The sequence below is a fragment of the Vipera ursinii genome (assembly GCF_947247035.1).
Source record: "Vipera ursinii genome assembly, chromosome: 7".
Lineage (NCBI taxonomy): Eukaryota > Metazoa > Chordata > Lepidosauria > Squamata > Viperidae > Vipera > Vipera ursinii.
In genome coordinates, this window is record NC_139521.1 from 64944599 (window position 1) to 64964814 (window position 20216).

Below are 20216 nucleotides of genomic sequence, written 5' to 3' on the forward strand. Positions count from 1 at the left end.
GTCTGCTGGCCAGAGGGCCATGGAAACAGGCTGACCAGTGCACACACATGCGTGCGCGCACTACCGCCACTCGCGCTAGTGCCGCTATGAAAAAGGGGCACCACACGGCGAAAATGAGGCGGTGCTAGTGTCCATGCGGCAAAAACGGGGAGGTGCTAGAGAGTCTCACATGGGCGCTAGCACTGCCCCATTTGTATCGCGTGTGCTCGCAGCCCTCTTTATGTGTGCGCGCGTGTAAAAAGCTTCCCCCTCCCTTTCCCTCCGGTCTGCCAGCCGAGAAAGTTTGGAGACCTCTGTTCTTGTAGATATCTGGCTACAATTCAAGATGCTGGTTACCATCCTTAAAGTTGTGCACAGGGTCAGTTATTTATGGGGCCACTTGACTCCAGTTGTTTCCCAAGAGATCAGACTGGGTGGGCCTGCTCCAGAGGCCCTCAGTGAAACAGTGCCATCATGCAGGGCCCAAGAAAACATGTCACTTATCACTCTGTGGAAGAACCTCCTTCAGAAGATCCAGATAACCTCAATTCTTCTGGACATATGAAATGTTAGGAAAGGTATGATGGCTAGGTAGCTAGTACTGCTCAATATGTGCAAGTTTGGGACTGTGAGTTGTTTGTGAGATACCTTGGTTCTGGCATTTGCTCGCTTTGTTTTTAATTATATTGTTCATTTTGTTATATCTTGGCTTTGTCCACTATTGTCAATCACTGAGAGTTTTTTTTTGTTTCAGATGGGCAACCATATACATTTTCTAAATAAATAAAATAAAATTCCAGGTCCAAAAGTATTTTGGTGTTGACAAATGAGCAAAGAAGAACAAAAGGAATATAATTCTTTCATTTCCACCATGTGGCAAACGCAGTCAATTTTAATTACTTATGTAATTTTGGGCCATAACTTTCTTGAAGGTGGAAGACACTGTGTTTGGGATAAGGGAGAAATAAAATACTCCCTCTTAGTAATGTCATGAATTTTAGAATTCATATGGGTTTTTTGTTTCAAATTCTTCTACAGCGGGAGGGGGGTGGTCAACCTTTAAAAAATTTTGGGTTGGAAAGGCACATGAATTTAGTGAAATAAATAAACATAATCATGGAAGTTTGACCAAACTCTCCTCAAGTTAGTACATATATTTTGCAGTTCTTAACCAAGCTAGAAACTAGACTGTATTCATATTGGAAAAGTACAACATGTTACAGGCACGTTTCCAAAATCTACTCCACAGATGGCAAAATGTAATTATTTTACGAAAAACCTGAGTTTTGGTGGGAATAATCTCTAGAGGATAACAGGACTAAACTGGACTGTTGGATTCTGCAAGCAAATACGTTGAGAAGGAAAATCCATGTGAGAATGAGAGATTCATTTTTTTTTAATTGAAAAGTTTTAACATACAATTTTTTCTTTAAAAATCCCCCCTCCCCCTCCCTTCTCCCTCCCTTCTCCCTCCCCCCCTACCTCTCCCCCCTCCCCCCCTCCCCCCCTCATTTTTAAAAGTTGCTTGTTGCCACTGGCGCCAGTTCAAAAGATAGACCAAATTTTGCCCAATATGTCTAGTTACAAACTTTTTCACTTCTCTACCTACAGTAATACATATATGAACACTTAGGGTTTTTTCCTTACTTGTTCAATCATCAATGTTTGGAATGCTGACTGGCAATATCCTTAATTCCATGGGGTACCTTAAAGCAACTTAGCCTTAACAGAGAAAATATACAATTACACTGATAAAGCAAATATTTAAAGTATTTGAAATCAGCCCAGTAAAAAAAAATTAAGACAAAAATGATGAAACATACTGAAGTTACCTAAAGGGGAAAGAACCAAATGACTGTATGTGTGTTTGTGTCCGTGCGCGTATGTGTGTATTTCATGGGTAAAAGTCTAGGTAAAGGTGATGCTTAAAGGTATCCCCATCTTGTCTGTCTGAGGCCAATCATGGACATTTTCCGATTCTGAAGAAATGTGTTCACTTATCACATTTACTGTATTAATGTGCATATATTAATAAAAATTAGTTTAAAGATTTTGATATAAAACTTTAAAACTTGTCCTTAAAATGGCAGGATCAAAAGAAAAAAAATGAGAAGCTACCAACTGTTATTCACGATTCATAAACACAGTAAATATTTACTATGTAAATACATAATGTAATAACCACTGATTTAAATGGATTGCCTGTAAAATAAAGGGGGGCTGCATATCCCCTATTCACATACGAGAAGGGAAGGGACAATATGGTGTTTGTGTATGTATCTGCCTATGTACATGTGTATACCATGTCAAGTGAACATCTGTGTGGGCTAAAGAGAGAGAAGCTTTGAGTCTATTCCTTTAAGAGTTGAATCTCTCAACAATGAAGGGAATGCTTCGAACTGCTGTGGTTCCACGGCTGCGACCAGGCCTTGGTGGAGCAGTGGGCTAATGCCTCCTTAAGTAACACCAGCTGCCTGCAATGAGTGCAGGTTCGAGTCCCACCAGGCTCAAGGTTGACTCAGCCTTCCATCCTTCCGAGGTAGGTGAAATGAGGACCCAGATTGTTGGGGGCAATTAAGCTGACTTTGTAATAATGCCGCTTGGGGGTGTGTGTGTGAAAGCCCTAATAAGCAGGCATATACATAGAATGAAGGCTACTGCTAAGCTTGTAAGCCGCCCTGAGTCTTTGGAGAAGGGCGGGATATAAATGGAATAAAAAATAAAAATAAAAAAATAAAATATTGTGCATCTTCCAACTTTGGGACTATGCATCCCTTTCTGTTATTTGTGAATGGTTGGATACAGGGTTTGATCCTGTCATATGTCCAGTTATTCAAATGTTTGGTAACTGCGAAAGTATTGTGTGTGATTTGTAAGTTGAGTACATACAAGAAGAAAGTTGAAGGTTTTGTTGTTTATTGTCTATCATATAATCTTCATTTCATTACGAGTGGGAGTATTGCGTGTGTCTGTGTGTGTATTGTATCATCCTGAATATCCTCCCTTCTCTGTCACCCTTAAAAAGGGAAATGTGGTGGCACAGTGGTTAGAATACAGTACTACAGGCTAACTCACTGCTCCCTTGCGGAGTTCGAGTTTGAACGGCTCAAGGTTGACTCAGCCTTCCATCCTTATGAGGTCAGTAAAATGAAGACTCAGAGTGTTGAGGGCAATATGCTGACTCTGTAAACCGCTTAGAGAGGGCTGAAAAGCACTATGAAGCGGTATATAAGCCTAAGTGATATTACTGTTGCTTATGCTAGGTTTCTTGTATATACATAAGAAACTCTTATCTGTATGTGTTTATATCTCCCCTGGTTTGGTTTCATGACGATTTCTTTATTCCAACTGGTTTGTGTGTCAGTGCTGCAAACATTGACATGTTTTTGCACTGACAAAATAAGAGACAGCTTGTTACTTTAACTGCTTCGCTTGGGGGAAAGCAAAGCTACCCGGATGTTTTAAGAAGATAAGAACTTGGCGGGTTGTCTAACGGAAGAGAAACTAATTCTTTAAATTAATTGGAGAATGTGACTAATGACAAAATTAGAAAGGTGGAGAATTGTATTTAATATATTTTGCAAGGGGGCGGAGATTTCAGATTCTGGCATCCCTCCATGAGTGCCGATGTTTCGTTTTATGATTAAGACTTTTTAGATAAACAAGGCTTGCATTCTGTTTGATTTGTCTCATTTATCGGAACCTTGACATTGCGCTTGTGTGTGTGTGTGTAAATTCGTATAAATATCCCCCTTGCTGATCAGGGCTGTTTGTTTGGTTTCCTATTTCCAAGTGAAGAACTGAAACCTATTATGTGCCTATTCTCCTTGTTAAGATCAAGTCTGCCTTGAGCAGGGGGTTGTACTAGAAAAGGGGTCTCCAACCTTGGCGACTTTCTGATTTGTGGACCTCAACTCCCATAGCTGGCTGAGGAATTCTAGGAGTTGAAGTCCACAAGTTGTAAAGTTGCCAACATTGGAGACCCCCTGAACTAGAAGACCTCCAAGACCCCTTCCCACTCTGTTATTCTCTTATACTCCTTCCTTCTTCTCTTTTCCTCACAACCACCTTGTGAGGTTGAGTGGGGTCACAGGGACCAGCCCAAAGTCACCCAGCCGGCTTTGATGCTTAAGGCGGGAATAGGATACCACCATGCCCCTATCACATCCCTGAGACCTTAACAACATTTTAAAAAGCAAAAAAGCAGTCTGTGGTCATGAAGAGATTTCCCCATCCCTGTCTTTTAGAATCTGAAGACATCGATATCACCTGAGACTTTCTATCCATCAAACCGCAGGAGAAAGCAAGCTGCTGCTTTAGTGCTTGCTGTGAAAGCCACTGTTTGCAAAAGTTGCCAAAATCTGAACAGGCAAGGGACTAGCATTCTTTTATTTCTCTACCAACATCATGGACAAAGTGAACCAGGGTTGCTCTTGATCAGGAGCCTTCAAACTTGGCCCTTTTATGACTTGTGCACTTCAACTCCCAGAATTCCTCAGCCAGGCGTGCCTATCTGAGGAATTCTGGGAGTTGAAGTCCACAAGTCATAAAAGGGCCAAGTTTGAAGACCTTGATGCTGTAAATGTAAGGAAAAGGATAGAATTTGAACAAGACACACTCTTGACGTGACGCTTCATGGTTCCTGGCAAAGGTTATTTTGAGGTCACACAGAAAAAGCACCTTATGTCAAAATCTAGATGAGAAGAAAATACTGTAACTAGTGTGAAGTACAGCAGTCCTCAACTTACAACAGTTCATTTAGTGACTGTTCAAAGTTATAAGAGCACTGGAAAAAGTGACTTATGACCATTTTTCATATTTATGACCGTTGCAGCATCCCCACGGTCATGTGATCAAAATTCAGACACTTGGCAACAGGCTCGTATTTATGACGGTTGCAGTGTGCCGCAGCCATGGCATCCCTTTTTCTGATCTTCTGACAAGCAAAGTCAACAGAGAAAGCAGATTCACTTAACAACCGTGTTACTAACTTAACAGCTGCAATGATTCACTTAACAACTGTGGTAAGAACAATGGGGCACAATGGGTCGTAGTGGGGGGCAAAACTCACTTAACAAATGTCTGGCTTAGCAACATAAATTGTAGACTCAATTGTGGGCGTAAGTCAAGGAGTACCTGTAGAGCAATTCTTAGTTCACCGTTAAAAAGCCTCTGCTTCTTACCTTTCCTCATACCTGCCACACCCTTAAATAATTTAACTAATCCATTATTAAACATAGTATTGATAATATTTATAATCTCGCCCCCCCACCCCAGTGTTTCCACCATTTGGATCAGGAGATGCAGCAGCCCTTTTGTCAAAATGTCCTTTAACTTGCTTTCAAAAGTTCAGATATGCCCATCAGCACAAAAACATTTGGAACCCCTGAATAAAAATAAAAATAATGATTGTTGTGCAAAAAGAAGAATATGAGGATTGTGAAAAGAATAAAGGGTTGGGCTTCTGGAGAAAGAATGAAGGAATGAAGATGACTACACAAAAAGTAGAACTAATGACAGTGAAGATTGGAGATCTGGCAAGTGATCAACTCTTTCAATCTCTCTGGACAAAGGAAAGTATGTCCAGAACTGCCGATGGAGCTTCGGACTGCCCCTGACCTTCGCTCGTTTCGCCGGGACTTAAAAACCTGGTTGTTTGAATTGCCTGGCCTGGACTGAGGGATTTTAAATTTTAAATTATTTTAATTAAATCAAATCAAATTAAATTAAATTAAATTTAAAATTTTAATTTTTACTGTTATTATTAATTGTGGGCTTGTACTAATTTAATTTCATTTTATTCTCTTCTTTGTACTGTTTTAACTGCCCTGTGAACCGCCCTGAGTCCTTCGGGAATAGGGCGGTATATAAATTCAACTACCGGTAATAAATAATAAATAATTAACAAAGGAGTCACAGAAAAAGCATAAATATAAGAACGATAATTCAAAACTACTGGAAGCAACAGATGCCTACAGAGACAAACCAAGAAAGCGAAAGAATTTAGGGTCAAGTACTCAGAACAAACCTACCTGGCTTGCCGCCTTCTCTCTCATGACCAAGTTGCCCTTTGGTGTTCACACCACAGGTGTACACTTCCCCATCTTCCAGCAAGAACACAGAGTGGTTTTTCCCACAAGCCACTTCCTTGACACTCCTCTCACGAACGAATTCAGTGGTCCGGGGTTCAGGGATGACTGCCTGTAGAGTGCTATCTGAGCCAGGAAATCCGAAAGACCAATATCCCCAGCATAACATCTTCTCTGCTTTCAGCAAGGCATGGATCTTGAAATTTTCCTGCAAGCGAAAGGAGAAGAAATCTCTCTCTCAAAAAAAGGGAAAATAATAGGGGTCCTCTGCAGATCAAACAAAGGGCAACAGAAAGGGGTATCCGGTTTCTTTTAAAAAAACTATTTCACAGGTACTTGTTGACTTACAAAACCATTTAGTGACCAAAGTGAAAACTGCACTGAAAAAGTGACCTGTGACCGTTTTTCACACTTATGACCGTTGCAGCATCCCCATGGTCATGTGATCAACATTCAGATGCTTGGCAACGGACTCGAGATTGCAGCGTTCCAGGATCGTGTGATCACCTTTTGTGACCTTCCGGCAATAGAGAAGCCAGATTCACTTAACAACCGTGTTACTGACTTAACAACTGCAGTGTTCCACCTAACAACTGTGGCAGGAAAAGTCATAAAATGGGGCAAAAACTCACTTAACAGCTGTCTCACTTAGCAACAGAAACTTTGGGCTCAGTTGTGGTCGTACGTCACGGACAATCTGCATATCAGTAAATAACATTCAAGGGCAAAAATCACAAGTCTGTTTGGTAGCCTCATTTTCATGAAACAAGAGCTTAAGACTGCAGGCCTTTTCCTAACAAAAGAAGCTGGCCTATTCATTGATCGATATAAGCATTTTGATATGTGGAGTGATGCTTTGTGCACAGATTTCTCAAGCCTGGTTTTCAACCATTTCCTGACAGCATGGTTGACGCAGGTTTCAACAACCCAAGGGCAACGTTTCAGCAACTACAACCGTGAGTGGACATCTTGTGAACCAATGTGCCTCCAGAAAAAGCTTCCTGCAGCCTCCAAAGCACTTCTTCATTTGGTACCAATGCTCAACAATGCAGCCAAACATTTTCTGCAATGGCAGATATTTGGCTCACCAAAGTCCACGGCTGCCACGTGCCACTCGAACCATTTCGCCCCACCTTTCTTTTGGACCTTCCTCCCCTTTTCTTATGTCACCCCTATTACTATATCCTACCTCTTCCAACAGCTGAAACTGCTTCTCCCTGCCCACTCTTCTTTTAAGGTGGAGTGGCACTTATGAATTAATAAACGAACCTTTATTATCAAAGTACAACATGGATGCAGTGAAATTGGCTGAGACTCCCTTCGTGCCCCCCACCACAACTCACAGGGACAACAAACCCACCATCTTGTTACACCATGTGAGCTAATTGCACAACACACCAGCCTCGCAAGTCAATCATACATAGAGTTATTTCCCATTCAGGAACTGGACAGCCCATGAATAGAAGCTGTTCTTCAGCCTGTTGGTACAGCTGGCTATACTCCTGTATCTCCTACCCAATGGTAGGAGGGTGTGAGTCATCCCTGAGAATTTTCCTCACTCTTCCAAGGCAGCGGGCCTGGCGATGTCATCCAGTGGTGTCAGGAGACAGCCCACGATGTTTTGTGCTGTGCTCACCACCCTCTGTAATACTTTCCTATCCACGGCTGTCAGACCAGCATACCAAAACCACAATACAGTACGAGAGGATGCTCTCTATAGTAGATCGGTAAAAGAAGGTCATTAGTCGTTGTTCTACCCTGTTCTTCTGCAAGATGCTGAGGAAGTGGAAACTCTGTTGGGCCTTTCTGGCCACCTGGGTTGTATTGACTTTCCAGGTAATACAGAGGTAGACTCCCAGGAATTTAAAGGAGGAGATTCTCTCAACACAGCCCCCCCCCCGATGTAAAGTGTGGCAGGTTCCTCTCTTTTCCTCCTGAAGTCTAGCACCATCTCCTTTGTCTTGTTCAAGTTGTTCTCTAAACACCATAAGGATAGTTTTTGTACCTCCCCCCTGTACGCTGTTTCATCTCCACCTGTAATAAGGCCCACTACGGTGGTATCATCTGCAAACTTAATGATGGCAGTGGATGGGTCAGATGATACACAATCGTATGTGTACAGTGAATACAGGTAGGGGCTAAGCACACAGCCCTGTGGTGAGCCCGTGCAAAGCTTCAGGGGGGTGGATAAAACAGACCCGACCCTCACTGTTTGTAGCCGGTCCCTCAGAAAGTGTTTAATCCTATCACAGATGGGGGGGGGGGGGAATTCAAGTCAGTTTTTCAATAAGGATGCTCAGCAGAATAGTGTTGAAAGCCAAGCTATAGTCAATGAAAAGCATCCTGACATAACTTCCAGGTTTCTGCAGATGGCTTGCTGCAGAATGTAAAGCAGTAGCTATGGCATTGTCTGTCAACCTATTCCCCCTGTAGGCAAACTGATGTTAGTTGAAGTCCGGTGGAAGGCATGTCCTAAGATGTTGGAGAACCAGTCTTTTGAAGCATTTCATCACTACAGATGTTAATGCAATAAGTTCTGTGGTCATTTAGGCACTCGATTTCTGTTTTCTTCAAGACTGGGACAATGGTAGTTGCTTTCAAGCATGATGGTACACAGGGCTAACACTTATTTTAGGGCTAACACCTGAGTTGTGAAATCCTAGGAAGCCACTAGATGGCAGTAACAACATTGTATAAATCAGGGGCCCCCAACCTGCAGGCCACGTGGCCTACTGGCCACTGGGCCACAGGACAGGCTGGCTGTTCTCTTCCAGCCTACGGCCGGCCCTGTTTGTGTGTCAGGGACAACCCCTTTTTCCTTTTAACAATCAATAGGCTGGAAAAAACCCAACCCAAAGTTATTTACAGTTCCAAATAATAAAGTCTTTCAAACAAAAAAGCAGCAGAATATTTTCTTCAACCAAAAATACGATTCAAAACATCCAACAAGAGTCAAACAAGAGTCAAAAAGATTAGCAAGAACAGACCAGGATTCTCTTTGAATGTCTCTGAACGGTTGCCTTCAGCAACCAGCACCATTCACACCTTCCCCTTTTATTATCTGTCCCAAGGTGTGGCTTCTCAATGCCTTCTCCTCCTTTCACTGAGTTTCCTCATAGATTTTCTCTGCTCTGCTCTGCTGGATTGCCTTCTGCTTCTAGCGTCTCTGAACAGATTCAGCTGTGACTCCTCTTAGTCCGACACCTCTTCCTCACACAGCTGAACCTCATGAGGAACACGACTGAAGGGGCCAAGCTGAGTCCTGCAGTGCATCAGAACCTCCCTCTGACACCGAAGGCTCTCCAAACCCCTCCTCCTCCTCCTCCTCCTCCTCCTCTGACTCAGCTGCTGGGAGCACAGGCTGACACTGAATCACAACACTGGCCAGTGCATGCACACACACACACTTCTGCTAGCGCTGTGGCCACAAAGCAAGAAAACAGGACACTGCGCCGCATAGCACGATAACAGGCTGACACCGCACTTTGGGGCACAAAAACGTGACGCTGACACACCATGGGGCATGAAAACGGGCCGATGCTGCGCCACGGGGCATGAAAACAGGGCACTGTGCAAGAACGGGATATGAATACTGACAATTAGTACATGATGTTGAGTGTTGCGTTTTGCAGGGTGCCATGTTTCCTACCCCTTCTTTAGATGACCAACATACATGAAATGAAACAAACATTCATACACCATATACATGTGGATCTTACCCAGATTGAATAACACACCACACGTTTCCAATGAGTCTCTTTTCAGAGACCACACAAGTCTGCAGTCTTCCATGAAATTCCTTTGAGAAACATTTTCACAGCACCCTTGGGGTACCTTGTTATTTTGTATTAAGCTTTCTCCAGAAATCTGTTTGCCAGACCACTCCCCCATTGTGGGACCCCAACGAAAAGCAGAGATTTTATTTCTGATTCTGATTCTTGAGAAAGCATCAGCAATAGTTGTGTTGAAATCTCAAGCTGTCACTTCTGGAAAGGGCAGCTTCTGCTCTGCTGATCATTACTGGCTAACTACAAATTACTCTTATTTGCTGCCCACATTATCAGCAGCAATAACCAAAAGTGCTGAACTATGAACTATATTAACTATAACAAAGAAGAGTGGAATTTTTCTGCCCTTTTCCGCCTACCCTCAAGGAAAACAGATCTGCCACTATCTGTTTATCCTCAGGTTATGCTTAATTACCTTATGCTGGAAAGAATAAATTATATAAGTTGCTGCAACAGCACACAACACATATTGCTAGAGTACTCCTCCCCTTCTCTCTTCAGAAAATTAAAGCCTACAGGTCAAAACAAAGTACGTGTCAAATTCAACTAGGAAGAAGCACTTGGGAAAATACAAGATGGGAAACGGAACACTTGTTTACAAGTAGTATTCTCCAGCTGTAGCTGTTTTCATGAGTTTCAATTAGAGTTTTGGAAAACAAGTAGCCAATAAAGCACTTATCTAGATAGATATATTAATTACGGTTCAAGACTAGTACAAAAATAACTTAACCAAGCAAGATCCCAAAGTACAATGAACAGTTTAGTAGCCTAATTCATGGTGTCCATCTGTTAACAAGGTTGGATATAACATACCTTTATGGCTAAGGCATGCAATTTATCTATTAATGCACATATGACATTATGCCAAGGTTGCTTTTTCCTAAGGTTACGCACATACAGTCATAACTGACAAAGAAGAAGAGAAGTGGAAATTAATGGCAAGGGAAGAGAATCCATAAGAAGCAACCTGTTAAATCAGGTTGCAATTGGTTAGACTGATCTAGTATTTGGTGTTCACAGAGAGGCCAAACAAATGCATTCTAGATCTAGAAGCTTACATATATGGTCAGGAAAATGCCAACCTTTTTCATTGTCACTTCCTAACAGCTGATATATAAAGCATGTTTCGTAACAAAGATGAAATACGGTACATCCGTCACTTATGTATTTGAGGACCATCTTATATCAATTTTCTCCCAATTTCTAAGATAATTTTCAGATTAGTACATAAAATTCCTGAACTTTGGAAAATGTCTACTATCAATATTCTCTTGCTAGAATTGCTTAATTGTTCTGTTACAGAAAATAGAATTGTCTGCTTATTCTGAGATAAAGATAATATTTCAAGCACTTATCTATACATGGGCGCTTTCAGGATATAGCTGTTTTCATAGGTTTCAATGAAGATTTTGGAAAACAAGATAACAAATAGAGCACTTGTCTACAAGTCGGCATTTTCAAGATATAGCTGTTTTCGAGTTTCAATGAAGGTTTTGGAAAACAGGTAGCAAATAAAGCAGGGGTGTCCAAACTTTTTTCAAAGAGGGCCAGATTGGATGAGGTGAACATGCTGGAGGGCCGAACATTTTTCCGAACATTCTTTGAACAATTGCAATTAAATGCAAATGAATTATTTTATGCCAAGTTAATTGCAAATGGCATACTTTTCATTTTATAACATTAAGATCAACTGGCAGCTGAGTTTTCACTATGTCGGCAACCCGCGGCTCCGGAGCCACATGCGGCTCTTTGAGCCGTCTCCTGCGGCTCCCAACCGCCCGGTGCGCGCGCACCTCTTTGAACGGGCAGTGGTGCGTGCGCACCTCTCCAAATGGAGAGTGGCACCACCCGTTCTGAGAGGTGCGCGCGCACCTTTCCGAAGGGCGGAAGTGCACGCGCACCTCTCCAAGCCGCCGCCGTCCGGAGACCTGCCGACATTTGGGGAGGTTTGGGGAGGTGCGCGCCGGGGAAAAGGCCGCGAGACGAGGGGGGAGGAAGGATGGGGTGGGGGAGAAGGAGGCTTCCCGGGCTGGGGTGGAAAAGCAGAAGCGAGGGATCAGGACTCCTCCCGCTTGGCTGCTGCCACCGCCGCCGCTCCTACGGCCGCCGCCGCCTGCTCTCTTGGCTGGTTGCTTTCCGCTTCTCTCCCCCCGCCTGCCCTCCTTCCTGCCTTCCTCCCCTCCGCCTCGCCTTCCCCGCTCCCGCGTTTTCCCTCTCCCCGCCTCGGATTCGGGGTAATTCCCCGGGAGAGGGCGATGGGATTCTGGTGAGCTTTAAAGCCTTCTCGGTGGTCTCTGGCACGGCTCAGGAAGCGTTTCTGCGCCGCCCGGTCGGAGCCTTTGCCTCCTTCCCTCCCCCAAGCAAGGCGTCCTTTTTCAAGTTGCAAAACCAAGCGGGGTGAAGCGGGCTGTCGGGAAAGACATTCAGGAGGGTCCCCCTGGAGAGGAGCGGGAGAAGGAGGAGGAGGGAAAGGAGGAGGAGGAGGTGATCGACTCGCCCAACCCAGTCCGGGCCGGCCAGCCCCGTAACGTCCGAACTCGCACCGCGGGCGGAGAGGCAGGAAGCCGAGAGGAAGGAGACCGCCAGGAAGCTGCCTCTGCAGCCGCCGCCACCGCCTCCTCCTCCACCGCCGCTGCCTCTGTCTCTGTCGCCGCCGCTGCTAAGAAGGCTGCCGGTGCTGCGGCCGCCTCCGCCGATGCCACTGCCTCCTCCGCCACCGGGGCCTGACCCGGGGTGTTGCTGCTGGATCGCGCTTGTCCCCGCCACGAGTCTTCTTCCTCTCGGCTTCCTGCCTCTCCGCCCGCGGTGCGAGTTCAGACGTTACGGGGCTGGCCGGCCCGGACTGGGTTGGGCGAGTCGATCACCTCCTCCTCCTCCTTTCCCTCCTCCTCCTCCTTCTCCCGCTCCTCTCCAGGGGGACCCTCCTGAATGTCTTTCCCGACAGCCCGCTTCACCCCGCTTGGTTTTGCAACTTGAAAAAGGACGCCTTGCTTGGGGGAGGGAAGGAGGCAAAGGCTCCGACCGGGCGGCGCAGAAACGCTTCCTGAGCCGTGCCGGAGACCGCCGAGAAGGCTTGAAAGCTCACCGGAATCCCATCGCCCTCTCCCGGGGAATCACCCTGAATCCGAGGCGGGGAGAGGGAAAACGCGGGAGCGGGGAAGGCGAGGCGGAGGGGAGGAAGGCAGGAAGGAGGGCAGGCGGGGGGTGAGAAGCGGAAAGCAACCAGCCAAGAGAGCAGGCGGCGGCCGTAGGAGTGGTGGCGGCGGCGGCAGCAGCCAAGCGGGAGGAGCCCTGATCCCTCGCTTCTGCTTTCCCCCCCCAGCCCGGGAAGCCTCCTTCTCCCCCACCCCATCCCTCCCCCCCAGCCCGGACCCCCTTCTCTCCCGGCCTTTTCCCCAGCGCGCACCTCCCCAAACCTCCCCAAACGTCGGCAGGTTTGGGGAGGTGCGCACGCACCTCTCGGAATGGGTAGCAGAGAGTCAATACGGCAGGAGGAGGAGCAGCAGCAGCAGCAGCAAGCAGCCGCAGTTGTTAGCTTTACCTCCGGGAAAGGAGGAGACGGAGGACGGCGAGAGCGCGAACTTGATGCACTTGTAGTAGGGCAGTGAGTCCCGCCAGGCCCGCCCCGCGCCTGCGCCGCTCGTCTTCCAAGTTTGGGCAGTGACGTCAGGATGTGGCCCTCTCACCGCCCTCCTGCGGCAGACAGTCTTCTGCTTGCAACCCTCAATCAGAAGGGAGGGCTGCATTTGCACAGAGCAGGGAGGGCTGTTAGAGGGCCGGATTAAACCGCCCCGCGGGCCGCAAATGGCCCGCGGGCCGGACTTTGGACATGCCTGAAATAAAGCACTTATCTATAAATAGGTAGGTGTGTTCATGAGTTCAGTGTGGGTCTTGGAAAGCAAGACAGCAAACAAAGCACTTGTTTATAAGTAATTTCTAAATGTAGCTGTTTTCATGAGTTTCAGATGAGTGCTACATTCATTCTCCCTCACATTCTAGAACACCTCTTTCCTTCCTCCTGATTCATCCCAAATTAAATTCTACACCACTCTAGCCAATCTCTGCATTTGAGGAGGTGAGCTACAGCTCACACAACCTCATTCCTTTTAATCATTTTTTTAAGGGGAAAAGGTGCTATTACACTGCATCTGGCCTCTTCCAAACTGAATCCAAACACTTCTTTCTAACCAAATGTGAAGTCTTGCGAAACTATAAAGAGAAAACATTTCTAACACGGTTCTTGCCAGTTGGCAAAGCAACCATCAGGGGAGATAAGTCTCAGTACTGATGTTGGTTGGACATTAATGCCAAAACAAATGTGTTTCTCTAGACCAGGGGTAGGCAACCTTGGCTCTTTTACGACTCGTGGACTTCAACTCCCAGAATTCCTGAGTCAGCCAAGCTGACTCAGGAATTCTGGGAATTGAAGTCCACGAGTCGTAAAAGAGCCGAGGTTGCCTACCCCTGCTCTAGACATGGTTGGTAATTTATCGCTTGCTCATTCCACCAGAAGCTACGCAAGGAAAAGCACAGCATATCCTCTTATTTTATGACAATGTAATCTTTCAGTAAAAAGCATCCATTAAAATTAGAATTAGATAGAATTAGGGACCAGTAGTTTAGCAGCCTAACTAATAGCTCAATTCATGCGAAACCGTTCCTATGGGGGGGAAGTGGGGGGAAGAGAGAGAAATGGTAAGAGAGTGAAGGAAAAGCACCTGTGTATAAATAGGATTGTGTGTTCGGTGTTAAAGACTCACACTGAGATCTCCTGAGTACAGCTTACTCCAAACTGAAGCCGTCTGAGAATTCTGTGCTCCTAAACAGAGGCTGGAAAAATTGTGCTGACAGTCTTCTGATTGCACAAAATAACCACTCTGTGCCAGGCTCTTATTTATTAAGGAGGAAAAAAACAGAGCAGGTCTGTATCTTAAAGAGCTGACTAAAAAAGTTCCTATTACTCTTATAGGAGCTTTTCAAATGTACAAAATTGAGCTCAGCTATCTTTGACTCAATTCATACAAAGCTGCTAATAATCTTGTGTAGGGGCACGCGCGTGCCTTTGAGTCAGTTTTGACTTCAGGCAATTTCCTGGGGTGATCCCTGCAGTTTTCTTGGCAAGGTTTCTTGGAAGTGGCTTGCCCTTGCTTCCTGCCTAGGGCTGAGAGGAAATGACTGGCTCAAAGTCACCCATCTAGCTCCGTGCCTAAGGCAGAAGTAGAACCCATCACGATCACTTGGTTTCTAATATGGTACCTTAACCACTACATCAACATGGCTCTCATGTTGTTGTTGTTAGTTGTGAAGTAGTGTCCGACCCATCGCGACCCCATGGACACCATTCCTCCAGGCCTTCCTGTCCTCTACCATCTTCTGGAGTCCATTTAGGCTCACGCCTACTGCTTCAGTGACTCCATCCAGCCACCTCATTCTCTGTCGTCCCCTTCTTCTATTGCCCTCAATCTTTCCCAGCATTAGGCTCTTCTCCAGTGAGTCCTTCCTTCTTATTAGGTGGCCAAAGTATTTGAGTTTTAGCTTCAGGATCTGGCCTTCTAAAGAGCAGTCAGGGTTGATCTCCTCTAGGACTGACCGGTTTGATCGCCTTGCAGTCTAAGGGACTCGCAGGAGTCTTCTCCAGCACCATAGTTCAAAGGCCTCAATTTTTGCCTTTTGGTACTGTCCATAGGGTTTTCATGGCAAAGATACTGGAGTGGGTTGCCATTTCCTTCTCCAGTGGATCACGTTTTGTCAGAACTCTCTGCTATGACCTGTCCGTCTTGGATGGCCCTGCACAGCATAGCTCATAGCTTCATTGAGTTAAGCAAGCCCCTTCGCCGCGACAAGGCAGTAATCCATAAAGGGATGGCTCTCATTACAATCAATAGTATGGTGGGGGTTTTTACAACAAGGATACAAGCAAAGACTGAAAATATTGTTTTCTCTACAGCAGAAATTACAGTCAATTGGAAATGCACTTTACTGAACATTTACATAAATATTTTTACAATGCAATTGCCACACTTGGTGGAATTATACAAAAACTCCAAATTATATTATCTTCCAGTGGAACATATTTTTCGGCTAATTGTTCCAACTCTCTCTCTCTCTCTCTCTCTCTCTCTCTCTCTCTCTCTCTCTCTCTCTCTCTCTCTCTCTCTCTTCTCTCTCTCTCCCTCTCTCCCTCTCTCTCTCTTTCTCTCTCTCTCTCTTTTGCTTATCACCAGAAAATCCCTTGCAAAAGGAAAAAGGAACAGCTGTACAACTGATAAAATTAGAAGCTCTTCACCAGGAAACATTCCAAGAATAATATTCCATCCAGGCAAACATTACTGTCATGGCAATAAAAAGTCTGGGAGAAGAGTGCAGTAAAAGCAATAAGGTTTGCATAGCATAAAGCCAAGGGGTTCTTCATCATACTGCATTCTGCTACTCACTCCTTGGCTGCTTCCCATTCACTGACACACGAAGAGAGAAATCAGTGGTCAGGTCTGTATATATATCCCCATTACCAATCTGCTAAAATGTATACTATACTCAAACACACAAAAGCAAGCTCCAATTCATGAAAGAGGCACGTCTCTGTGTGTGGGGGTATATATGAGTATGCAGTTGCACCCACCTCACTGCTCTTTTTTGTTTTCACAAAAAACTCTGTGGTGGATTTAAACTTTCTGCTGTCCGTTCCCTCTCGTTCTTGAAAGAAGCTGGACGCAACAACATACTGCCCGCCCTAAGCTTTGCATCTAAGAGATGATCTGCACACTCAAAAGCATGCATCACAGTGATGAGGTCATCACCAACTCCTGGGAACTGACTGCTGGGAAACAGACAAGGAAAAAAAACCTCCCAGGTTATACCAGTCAATCTGGATGACTGGAAAAAGAAGAGATGGGGGGGGGACAGGGAAATAACTTTCAACAGCTTCTCCAGCACTACCAGTTCTGCTAGGTGCAAACCCTAGAAAAGAAAGCCAGTAACAGGACAGAGTACAATTCTGCTGCATAGCTCTTCAGGATTTATATTGCCCCCTGTGGGTTCTGCTTTCCTTAGACCAGGGGTCTTCAAACTTGGCCCTTTTATGACTTGTGGACTTCCACTCCCAGAATTCCTCAGCCAGCGTGCCTGGCTGAGGAATTCTGGGAGTGGAAGTCCACAAGTCATAAAAGGGCCAAGTTTGAAGACCCCTGCCTTAGACCAGGTGTCACACGCCAAGCTACCTGGCATGTCTGGAGGCCATAGAAGAATTCCTGAGATCAATAGCAACACTCACTCTACTCACACAATGCTTTCTCATTATCCCAGGTCTTTGAAAGTCAACTAATATCTGCAATGGAGTAAATAAACTGTTTAAACATAGCAATTGCTTTTCCAAAATATATTCTACAAGTTCCTCTGTGGGGATCCCTCAGAACGAGATGTTCCTGCACAAGGACTGCCAAAAGGGAATGGACATCCTGCATTGGATTGTGCGCAGAAATCTTTGAATTACAAAACAGGGAGGAGCCATTTGGCCATCAAGTCTCCCAGAAATCTTAGATTTTTTTAAAAAAAAATCTATATTGGTTGGAATCCATTCTTCCCATCCCATAGCAAAGAACAGAAATGGGGATTTCCTATTCAAACCAAAAATTTGGTGTCCCCTAATAAGCACAAGATTTATTGTATGCGTTTGAAAGGAGATCATACAGACATAACTTAAAATAGAGCATCCTGTCTTATCGATCCCAAAGGTGCTTTTTCAAAAGGCAACTGGACTTCGTGTTTCCTTGAAGACGTTTTGCTTCTCATCCAAGAAGCTCAGTGCTTTTTTCGTAAAAGAAAAAGGTGCCGGAACTCACACATGTCATACAACCCGCTTTGCCTACCCTACAAGGTTCCATCCAAAAAAAGGTGCCGGAACTCCGTTCTGAGCGTTCTATGAGAAAAAAAAAAGCCCTGAAGAAGCGTCTTCGGTTTCAGTACTTGGAACTGAAGAAGCTCCTTGGATGAGAAGCGAAACGTCTTCAAGGAAAAACAAAGTCCTTTTGAGAAAGAAAAACAACAACACACTTTTGAGACAACCTTGACTTGGATGATTGAGACTCTCCATAGACACTTTCTCGTCTACCGTGCTCCAGAGACACCTCGGTCTGTCACAGAACCCCATGACCAGGGCTTTTTTTTTTCCTCATAGAACGCTCAGAACGGAGTTCCGGCACCTTTTTTGGATGGAACCTTGTAGGGTAGGCAAGGCGGGTTGTATGACATGTGTGAGTTCCGGCACCTTTTTCTTTTACAAAAAAAAGCAGTGCCCATGACTGTATCCCCAAAATCAATGCCAATCTTGCCCAGGACGGGGCAGGAACCTTGGTAATAATAATAATAATAATAATAATAATAATAATAATAATAATAATAATAATAATAATAATAATAATAATAATAATAATAATAATAATAATAATAATATTTTTATTTTTATACCGCCCTTCTCCCGAAGGACTCAGGGCGGTGAACAGGGCAGAGATATACAAAAATACAAAAATACAAAAGTTAAACCTGGGGGGTAGCTAGGTTTCAAAAGAAAGAGCCGGGTAAATCCACCGTTTCTTTTTCCGCTTCGTTCATGGAATGAGCGGGATCTGCTTTCTTTCTTTCTTTTTTTTCCCTCCCTCCCATCCGCCCCATGCGGAAAGTTGGGGGAGGCGATGGGGATGGGCACCCAGCGAGGCCTGACTCAGGAGACACGCATGCACGCATGCACGCATGCATGCATGCATGCATGCAGGTGGAGCCCAAATTAAGGGGGGGGGAGGCCGATCCTAGCCCGCGCTCCTCTAGGGTCAGCTCAGTCCTAAAGACGCCCGTCCCGACGGCGACCACCCAATTGCTGCAACAGACAGGGGTCGATCCCCCTTCCCCGTCGGTGCCCAAGCACCAGCGCGGTGGAAAGATGGAAAACACCTGGTCGGGAGGCTCACCGGCTCCAGCTGGGGCTCCCCAGCCGCCGAAGCCCCCGGGATCCGGCTACGACCGCAGACTCCGGCAGGGAGCGTCACCCCAAAAGAAGGAAGTTTTCCTCCTCCTCCTTCTCCTCCCCCGCCCCTCCCCGCGAGCGCCAGTCAGCCAGACAGTCGGCAGAGGTCTTCAAACTCGGCCCTTTTATGACTCGTGGACTTCAACTCCCAGAATTCCTCAGCCAGCATGCCTGGCTGAGGAATTCTGGGAGTTGAAGTCCACGAGTCATAAAAAGGCTGAGTTTGAAGAAGACCCCTGAATGGGTAGACTTTCCTCCTGGGCCAATCGGGAGCTCGCCAGATGATGACGTGGCGGAGAGGCGGGGCTACGACCCTGTTTCGGGGTGGGCGAAGGAGAAGGGAATCATTAACCCCGCAGAGGCTGCCCGGGGAGGCGGAGGCGGCCTCTGCCGTCCAACGTCCAGCGGGCGAGAGGCTGGAAAAGCGCGCCAGGGATTCCTGAGGAACGCTCGGAGGCCATCATCCCATTCAGTCAGATCGACTCAGGACAAACAAACAAACAAAAAAAATCTGAACGCAGATTGTCCTCGACTTACAACAGCTCGTTTAGGGACCATTTGGAGTTACAGTGGCATTTTTTTTTAAAAAAAAAAAGTGGCTTAGGACCCTTTTTCACACTTACGGAAAAGTGTGCGGCATCCCCGTGGCCGGGTGATCTAAATTCAGATGCTCGGCAAACTGGTTCATATTTGTGACCAGTGCTTTTTTGTAAAAGAAAAAGGTGCCGGAACTCACACACGTCATACAACCCGCCTTGCCTACCCTACAAGGTTCCATCCAGAAAAGGTGCTGGAACTCCATTCTGAGTGTTCTATGAGAAAAAAAGCCCGGTTTTTGACGGTTCCCTTTTGCCACCTTCTGACCAGCAAAGTCAATGGAGAAGCCACTTAACAACTGTGACAGCTCGGGACAGGGGATATTCCTCTGTCCTAGTCCTATTAGACCTCTCAGCGGCTTTCGATACCATTGACCATGGCATCCTGCTGCGGCGTCTCAGGGGATTGGGAGTGGGAGGCACGGTCCTTCAGTGGTTCTCCTCCTATCTCCTGGGACGCTCGCAGTCGGTGTTGGCAGGGGGGCAGAGGTCGACCTCGAGGCCTCTCTTTTGTGGAGTCCCTCGGGTCAGTCCTCTCGCCTCTCCTGTTCAACATCTATATGAAACCACTGGGTGAGATCATTCGTGGTTTTGGAGTTGGGTATCATCAGTATGCTGATGATACCCAGCTTTTCATTTTGACCCCAAACCACCCCAGTGATGCCCTCGACGTGATGTCCCGCTGCCTGGAGGCAGTTCGGGTCTGGATGGGGAGGAACAGGCTTCAACTCAACCCTGACAAGACCGA

At 45.9% G+C, this 20216-nt stretch overlaps 1 protein-coding gene across 4 annotated transcripts in view; it reads right to left on the bottom strand.

Moving 5' to 3' along the window:
* Nucleotides 1-18929, bottom strand: part of LOC310642997 (putative E3 ubiquitin-protein ligase HERC3) — a 63209-nt gene extending 44280 nt beyond the window's left edge. For 3 of the 4 annotated variants that reach the window (XM_083367013.1, XM_083367011.1, XM_083367014.1), the window contains exons 1-2: nt 18817-18929; nt 6012-6276 (exon numbers count right to left, since the gene is read on the bottom strand). In XM_083367013.1, coding sequence (XP_083223139.1) covers nt 6012-6237 — 226 coding nt within the window. In that variant the 5' untranslated portion in view covers nt 6238-6276; nt 18817-18929. Of the gene's footprint in view, nt 1-6011; nt 6277-18799 lie in introns of all 4 variants that reach the window. The other variant, XM_083367012.1, reaches the window with a different exon arrangement.
* Between the last annotated feature and the right edge of the window lie 1287 nt (nt 18930-20216).